Here is a 9532-nt window from a genome sequence, read left to right on the forward strand (position 1 = left end):
TTCATTCATAAATTCTATCCTACAAATGATCACATTGTAAAAAGATTCAAAAGAAATATCGATTCAAAATGTACTTTTTGTTCTGCAAATTCGGAAACAATGACTCACTTATTCTGGCTGTACCCCATTGTTCAAACTTTTTGGAGTGATATGTGTAATTTTGTGTCTGAAAGCTTTGAAACTGATTTCAAATTATTTTGGATGGATGTGTTTGGTGTTTTTGACCATGTTACGATTAGAACAAAGCCAAAAGAAACATTAATTTGATTATCCTTGCAAAATTCCACATCCACAAATCCAAATTCTTACACAGCTAACCCTCTTTTTTTACTTTTCATTGTGAATTCAATCAGTATCTGCACTCTATTAAGTTTTCTACTAATTCAAAAGCAATCAAAACCATAAATGTATGTTTTCTGTTATAATTTCATCCCCCCTGGCTGGTTATAATGTGTTGTGCTTTTTGTTTTGTTTTTTATTTGAGTTATACTCTTTATATGTTATAATTCAACTTGAAATTCCATAATGTGAAGATTTGTAATCATTGTACTTTTTGCAAATGTAAAAAAAAAAAAAAAAAAACAGTTCAATAACTTCATCCATGTCTCGCACACGTGAATTGAATTCTGATGAATTCAGAACACAATTATACAAAACGTTTCAACTAGCCTACACAGTGCTACAATGCAGATACCGGTAGTTATTAGCAGTAATCGAATTGTAAAAAAAAAAATAAAAAAAAACAAAATCAGGGGGGATGGTGATTTTAATCAGATGGGGACAGATAATTTGTGCTGATTATAAATAATATAATACAAATAATAGCAGTGACCAAAAGAGCTGCAGAAATACTGCAGGAATGACATAGCAGCAGTTAAATGCAGCCCAACACTTTTCTGAACTTATCAATATGACTCTGTCCTTCACAGGATAAGTAACATGGATCACTGCAAAAACTCACAATCTTAACAAGAATATTTGTCTTTAGTTAAAATGTCTCATTTTAGTAAAATAAATCTGGAAAAAACAACAATTTTCACCTGTTTCAAGTAGATTTTCACTTGAAATAAGTAGAAAAATCTGCCAGTGGAACAAGATTTTTTTGCTTGTAATGAGAAGATAAATCTTGTCCCACTGGCAGATTTTTCTACTTATTTCAAGTGAAAATCTACTTGAAACAGGGGAAAATTATCAAGTTATTTTTCTGGTGTTATTTTTCTGGTGATGACTCTAAATGTTGAAATAGCAGTAAAACCACATTCATTGATGCAATGACATAAGGGATGGAAAGGAGGGATGGCAGTTTTACAGGGGGATGATTTAGACCGTTTTTATTTCAGGGGGATTTTACATCCCCCTCATCTCCAGTACTGGTTATTGGGCTGCAAATGTGCTGCATATATTCAGCGCAGCATTCATTTTGTACCGATGTCACTTTACGATAGCTTTCTTGATGCATTTCATATGAATAAATCCATAAAGTCAGGAGATCGCACAATCTAGATAAGTCCCTTACTATTTCTAATTTTGTTGTACTACCTTTGCAAAACAGACCACCAAATTATTTCTTGTAAACGCCGTTTGTCCCGAACAATCCTATCTGGGCTGTTAAATCTGACCTAGATCATTTATTTGCAATGACGCCGTCTGCAACTAGATGGCAGTGCAGCCCAGTGACAAGCTACTGGTGACTAGAAACAGCATTAAAAAGAACAAATTATTAGAAACAAAATAAAAACAAGAACTGGAAAATTTTATTCTCAAAACCAGACCATGTGGCAGACGAATACAATAACAATATGCATGTCAAATAAACAAACATATGCAAATGAAAACAAAGGTGTAGAAGTTTAAAGGTGTAGAAAATGAGATGGGCAGGTTTCTCCTCTGACTAGTTGGTCACACTCTGCAGCAGGGTGATGTTGTCTCCTTTCAACATGATCCTCCCTGCAGGACATGGACAGAGAGAGAAAATCCCATCCGGGGTTCAATCACACGTTCTAGATGATAGGACACAAAGTTTAAAGCTCCATTTTGGACAAAGCACTAATAAAAGCACCACCAACTTGCCATGGAGCACATTTTGTCTTCAGCCAGTGATATGCATCTTGATCAAATTAAGATATCTGGTGAATAACAAACCTGGCTTTTGTGCTCTTGAGGTTTATGAATTGTTGGAACCATTTAGCATATCTATGGGAATGCTCCAACTATGTAGTTGGTCTTGTGAAGTCCACTCTGGTAGGATTTCGTGGATGTGAATCCTGGAGCGTGCTCCTCACTCTGCTTGGTGTTAAGTTGTTTTTTTCCTCAGAATTCACTCACTTCTAATGTCCCTGGCATTATGAATGGCTTTTCTGATTGTTGCACACTAAGCACGGGCTGTTTCATTTGAATGGAATTCTCATTTTACCACATACAGGACTGTCTCAGAAAATTAGAATATTGTGATTTTCTGTAATGCAATTAAACAAAAATGTCATACATTTTAGCTAAGCTTTAGCTTAAGAAAACTCAAATATCCTATCTCAAAAAATTAGAATATTCTGGGAATCTTAATCTTAAACTGTAAGCCATAATCAGCAATATTAAAATGATAAAAGGATTGCAATATTTCAGTTGATTTGTAAAGAATCCAGAATGTATGATTTTTTTTTTTTTTTTTTTTTTTTTTTTTTTTTTAAATTGCATTACAGAAAATAAAGAACTTTATCCCAATATTCAAATTTTCTGAGACAGTCCAGTAGGGTTATAACAATTTCCCAAAAAACCCTACAATTTGAATCAACTAAAGCCTTTCTACTTAGAAATAAGTTATGTCCCACCTGTAAACGCAGCAGCTTTTAAGCTGACTGCTCATCTTCTTTCAACCATTGAAAAAAGGCCTTTTGCATATTTTTAGTTTTAATTGCGAAACTGTCAGTCAACACGTTAAATCCATATTTAGCAAATGCAATATTAGTCAAACTTTTGAATACATCAGTTCAATTAAAAAAAAAATTAAGTAGCGGTATACACATTTTTGTCTGGAACTTGAAGTGCAACAATGAGTTTAATTAATAGTGAGAATATATGATGTGAAAATATAAATTCTATATTTGAATATTCCCATACCTACTAGTTTGTTGATTTACCAGAGGAGACCGCCCTAGAGGTCGGACATCAATTTATGTTAAGTAGCAAAAATTTGAATATTCTGGGAATCTTAATCTGGGAATCTCCTGTAAACCATAATCAGCAATATAAAAATAAAAGGCTTGAAATATTTCAGTTGATTTGTAAAGAATCCAGAATGTATGACATGTTTTTTTTTTTTTTTTTTTTTTTTTTTTTAAATTGCATTACAGAAAATAAAGAACTTTATCACAATATTCTAATTTTCTGAGACAGTCTTGTAGTTGATTTCATGTTGTTAATTACACTTTTTCTTTCCCCAAAAGCCCCAAATCTTTAAAACCACTAACAACAAGTACCAAGTCTCTATACATCCAACTAAAAACAAGTACAGACGTGAATAATAAAAAAGGTAAAAACATAATCTCTCTTACCCAGTGGCTTTCTGTTTTTTGTCTTCATGTGGACTTCCTCAGCGTCGTCTAGAACCAGGTTCATGTATTCATCAAAGCCCTGGAGAGATCCGGCGGCCAAGCAGACCAAACAAACAAGTGTTAACTGTCGGTAAATTCGACCGTAAGGTTAAGCAAATTTCCAAGAAGTTCAAACCAAATCTAAATTTATTTCGTTATATTCGAAGGAATTTGTCATGTCAAACTGCTCGATTATACATGCTTTTCAGTACATTATACATCTTTTCACGTTTGTCATATTGCATCACATCGTGGTCATTTGCCTCTAAAACCTATAAATATCATACAAGCAGGCAATAAAAATTACGGATCAGAAACCTATGAGATGGCACCACTGTGACATTTTAAGAAAAAACAACCTTTTCACTTTTGAAAACTTTGTGAATATTAGTAGTGTTAAACTGGTTTTTTAAATGTTTCCATAATCATGTTTCCCCCTGTTCTCTGAAGTAGTTATTAGCTAGTAGTTATTAGGTAGAGTAACCACATGGGCTCCACCAATGGTGACTGTCATATCCCAAAGTATAAGGCCACGTTTACACGTAGCCGGGTATTTACAAAAACGGATATTTTCCCCTCTACGTTTTCAAAAAAATCCTCGTTTACACGGACCCGCATGAAAACGTCATGCAAGCCAATCAGAATCCTGGAAAAACATCAACAAATGACACGTGTGTAACTTCCAGTTAAGGCTGATTTATGGTCCGCGTTACACCAACGCAGAGCCTACGGCGTAGGGTACGCGGCGACGCGCACGTACGATGCGCGTCGCCGCGTACCCTACGCCGTCGATTTGACGCGGAACCATAATTCAGGCTTCATGCTGCTGGCTGACGCGCTCACAGGCTTGAATGAGCAGGAGGCTGGACGGGGGGGGAGTTACTTTTAAGTGTGACTTTAGAATATTAAACAGGTAAAATACAAGAAAATATTGACGGTGGCCAAACTAATTGTAAACACAGGTCGCACACATGACGCTGGTGAGTTTCTGGTGCATAATGTGACCTTCTGAAGCTTAAATCTCTGTTTTCCTCCATTTAGACGCAAATGTGAAAACTGAGTTTTTGAAAATCTCCACTTTGGCCGGAGTTTTCAGAAATGATCGTTTTTGGGGGCTTTGAGCTGCGTTTTCGTGTAAACCAACGGCCAAAACGCATGAAAACGCCTCCGTTTTTGCTCCGTGTAAACGGGGCCTAAGACTCTTTTGGTGAGTGTCTTTTCTGTGAAGGTGCAAAACTCTGGAATTCTTTACTCTCATTTAAAATTAGAAACGCGTGGCAATATTTTCAACAGAGGACTCAAACTATGGCTCAAATCTAAACAACAGTGCCTACATGAACAGGTCAGGTCTGGTTCTGCTCTTGATTATGTTGTCTTTGCTTTATATCTTATGTCATCCTCTAATTTTATTGTAGATTTTATTGTCTGTACTTTTTTAAAAGCCTCCTGTGGACAAGTGTTGTAAATTAGCATGTATGCTAAAACACTTAAACAGTGCATTTGGTTTGTCCTATGTAATTGTGATGTCCATACGTATCGGCAAGTCCTCAAAATCAAAGGACTCGGACTCGGGGGCAAAAAAACCTGATCGGGACATCCCTACCTAAAACTGACACTCACATCACTTGAAAGTAGGGCTGCAACTACCAATTATCTTACTAATTAAATGCTACGGATTATTCCATCAATTCATGTGATAAAAACACTTTTGCCTTATTGAAGAGTAGGGACAAGAGATATGACATGTCTCGTTAGATAAATCATCTACTCTAACACACATTTCAGCAGATTTCATCTCTACTAACAACCACTTTAAAAACATTTCATAAACTCAAAAATGTTCTTATTCACATGTTGTGTTGTTGTACATTCAGTTCCTGCAGATACAACTATGTAGATTGAGACAATCTTAGAAACAGATGTGTATGTGGAACTATATTTTACATGAGGAAGTTTAATGATCAAGATTCAGGACTAAATTGATGGAACATTGTGTTTCTGTGAAAGGGATCAGTTTATGGAACAATCTGAATAAAGAAAACAAAGAATCCAAATCAAACATTACATTCAAAAGAACAATTAAAGCCTGTATGTTAAGTAAATATAATGAAATATGTTAGTTAAGTTTGATTGACATACCATAGACGGCGGCAATTTAATTTAATTTTAGTTTTTTATTTACTTGGTTGTCTTTTTTTAAATTTTTAATTTATGTTATTTATGAATTTATTTCTTGGGAAAAGGGGCAGATCAGATAAGATTCTTCTTCTTTCTGCTCCCTTTTCATTCACAATTTATGAACATTTGTATTGAATTGTTTTATTTTTTTTGAATGAAATAAAGAATAAAATGAAATTTAATATCTAAGAATATAGTGAGACAGAAAGTGAGTGTCTTTGCTGCAGGAACTGGAAGCAGGGCCTGCTTTCAATGTCAAGGATTGATCTATCTAGAAAAGAATGTGGAGAACAAACTGTCAAACCCACGGAGAGTTTTCATCCAGAAATACATTATGCATCCTGGCGTGTGGCAATAAGTAATGATTGTGCCCAGGTAGATCTGCTTTGTCAAAATAAACATTATGTTTATAAGATTGTTGCATATCATTTTACATAGTCCTCGTGTTTCAATCGTTTTCCAGTGGCGATGCTACCATAGTTTAGATCAGGGGTCGGTAACCCGCGGCTCTTTAGCGCCACCCTAGTGGCTCCTGGAGCCTTTTCAAAAATGTTTGACCCCCCCCTCCCCCTTTTTTTCCTTCTTTCTCAATTTTTCTTCCATTTTCCTTTCCTTTTTAATCTCGACATTTCAACCTTTTTCTCGACATTTCAACTTTTCTCGACATTTCAACTTTTTTCTCAAAATTGTACTTCAACATTAATCTCGACATTTCGACTTTTTGACTTTTTTGTCGACATTTCGCCTTTCGCCATTTGCCTTCATTCTAAGGCTTATACAAGACTTTTCATTTTTTGCGGCTCCAGACATATTTGTTTTTGGTCCAATATGGCTCAACATTTTGGGTTGCCGCCCCCTGGTCTCGGGGGCTTTGTGAGACAGAGTTTTCTCCATCCCTCTACCTTACAGCAACTCCTCTCCGCAACCCCACCAGCAACTTTATACTAATGTGTTCTGAACGCTGCGGTTTGTTTGAAACAAAAGATAAAATCTTATGGCCCCTAAAACAATAATCAAGAATAAAAAGCACTTGAGTTTGAGTTTAAGGCATTTCTTGTGAACTCTCGTATGGCAACGAGAAAGATATCAGTTTATTAAAGGAGGTAGGCACATCAATAAATAAATGGTCTAAGAACAGCAAAAGGGCTATACAGGACTGTCTCAGAAAATTAGAACATTGTGATAAAGTTCTTTATTTTCTGTAATGCAATTAAAAAAAACAAAAATGTCATACATTCTGGATTCATTACAAATCAAATGAAATATTGCAAGCCTTTTATTTTTTTTAATATTGCTGATTATGGCTTAGTTATTCTAATTTTCTGAGACAGTCCTGTAGATGCATATGTCCATATTTACAACCCAAATGATTGTATTAATTGTTGTAATTATGCACAACATTCTAAAAGCTATCAGAAACAGAAGCAAAGGAGCTCTTACAATAATGCAGCCCTCGATCCGCATGTTCACCTGCTCGTACAGCCAGACCTGGATCCGCGAGCGCTAGAGTTGGAGAGATTACATTTAAATCCAATCTAAACCACACATTATCACAGTAGAAATAAAACAGAATAAACCAGTCTTTAAGAAATGTTAAATACTTACATTTTGAAGGTACCTGAAAATGAGATTCTAAAAGAGTCAAGGAAATTAGGTGTTCAAATGCAAACGTAGTAAAAACACACAGACACACGAACACTGTGGCTTTAAAACAAATGTAAGATGTCACTGGGATACTGGAGGACTGTGGTTTATCTGGCTCTCACATGGAATAACATCGACTGGTTGAAACTAACTGCTGAGCAAAGGTTGAAAGATCAATTTCTGCAAAAATGGCGAAGTGAACTCTATAGGATGACGTGTGATATTTATGTAGTTTAACCTAGAACAGCACTTATTGTGCTGTCAAAATCTAAAGTATAAACAGACCATTTGTAATTTTAGGATGAATAACAGTATAATACCAAAAGTCACTGGAAGGTATAAAGGTTATTATTATTATAATAAAGGTCTGGATAGAAGTCAGAGATTCTGTACATCTGTAATGTCAACTGTATTGGAGATGAGTTTCATATTTTGTTTGAATGTAAAAATGTAAATATAATGAATCTCAGACATAAATATTTACCAAAGTATTATATAAACCGACCATCTATGTTTAAATTGATTTTGTTACCACAATCTAATAAGTTATTTATAAATTAGGCGCCTTTTTGAAGAATGTCCTTCCTCCGTTCAAATGATTTATTTTGCCAAATTGAGTATTTTAATTGAACATGTACAGCCCGCCACTTGCTGTAAATGTACAATCATTTGTAAACTTGTGCTCCAGACCATGTGATTCTGGTTATAGTTAAATAATTGATGATAAAACTAAAAACTGTACTAGATCACAGACAGGACTGTTTCAGAAAATTTGAATATTGTGATTTTCTGTAATGCAATTACAAAAACAAAAATGTCATACATTCTGGATTCATTACAAATCAACTGAAATATTGCAAGCCTTTTATTATTTTAATATTGCTGATCATGATTTACAGCTTAAGAAAACTCAAATATCCTATCTCAAAAAATTAGAATATTCTGGGAATCTTAAACTGTAAACCATAATCAGCAATATTAAAATAATAAAAGGCTTGCAATATTTCAGTTGATTTGTAATGAATCCAGAATGTATGACATTTTTTTTTTTTTTTTTTTTTTTTTTTTTTTTTTAAATTGCATTACAGAAAATAAAGAACTTTATCACAATATTCTAATTTTCTGAGACAGTCCTGTAATACCGTTTCAACCAATCAGATCATAGTTAACTTTTTACAAACAGTATCAATTGAGCTTTTCCCACCTTAAAGCTCAGCTCATTATCATCATTAATTATTATTATTATTATTATTATTATTATTATTAGCAGTTAGGAAGCTGGAACTGGGCCAGCTTTGGCATTATTAATAATGTATTTATACTGCAGAAAACAGCTACACCAGAAAGAAAAAAATCTTGCATTGGTTGAAAGCATTTTGTAGATAAATACTAATCATACATTACATGTTATTAACAGTAAACTAGAAAAGTCCAAAGCTGCTAAAGCTCGTTCATTAAACTGGCGCAAACACATATTTCCAGCCTAACGTAAAACACAACTAGTGGTAAACATATTTCACACACCTTGTTAACTATCGGCCAAAAAGCCATGAATCAGTCCGTGAAGTTTGGATAAAAGTCCTACTTTTAACGTAGAATGAGCATTAACATCGAAGTCGAAGCTTAGCCTAGCCGCTAACATGTTCCAGCAGCAGATTCATTCAGTATCATATCGAGTGTGATTTCAATAAAAGGATACGATGGGCTGCACCATCACCTTCTGGACCTTCTGTCCTTGACCTCGGTACGCCATTCTGGCTAGAAGATAACAGAGAACAGCAGAGGTTTGTATCGGAGTTTTTACTTGTACCTTTCTTCAGCGGGAGCTGCTACGGAGCGATCACGTTGGGAGTTTCAATGGCGGGTTTTCCTTCCGGGTCTTCTTCTTCTCTGGTTTATTGGCGGGTCGCAACCAACGTTATTAGGTTATACCGCCACCTACTGGAACAGAGTGGAACATCAGGGTTGGTAATACATCAGGTTACAGGCAGTACTGGAGTTGAGGGGGGATGAGGGAGGGATGGCATCCCCTCCTGGAATAAAAACAGTCCAAATCATCCCCCCTGTAAAACTGCCATCCCTCCTTTCCATCCCTTATGTCATTTCATCAATGAATGTGGTTT

At 35.2% G+C, this 9532-nt stretch overlaps 1 protein-coding gene across 1 annotated transcript; it reads right to left on the reverse strand.

Moving 5' to 3' along the window:
• Positions 1-1732: 1732 nt before the first annotated feature.
• snrpe (small nuclear ribonucleoprotein polypeptide E) lies at positions 1733-9279 on the reverse strand. Its single transcript, XM_061728773.1, has 5 exons — positions 9109-9279; positions 7371-7397; positions 7206-7268; positions 3549-3627; positions 1733-1947 (listed from the first exon to the last, which is right to left on the reverse strand). The coding sequence occupies exons 1-5, from the start codon at positions 9160-9162 to the stop codon at positions 1892-1894; spliced, it is 279 nt and encodes a 92-aa protein (XP_061584757.1). The 5' UTR covers positions 9163-9279; the 3' UTR covers positions 1733-1891.
• Positions 9280-9532: the final 253 nt, after the last annotated feature.

Source organism: Cololabis saira, chromosome 8 (genome assembly GCF_033807715.1).
Source record: "Cololabis saira isolate AMF1-May2022 chromosome 8, fColSai1.1, whole genome shotgun sequence".
Taxonomy (NCBI): Eukaryota; Metazoa; Chordata; class Actinopteri; order Beloniformes; family Belonidae; genus Cololabis; species Cololabis saira.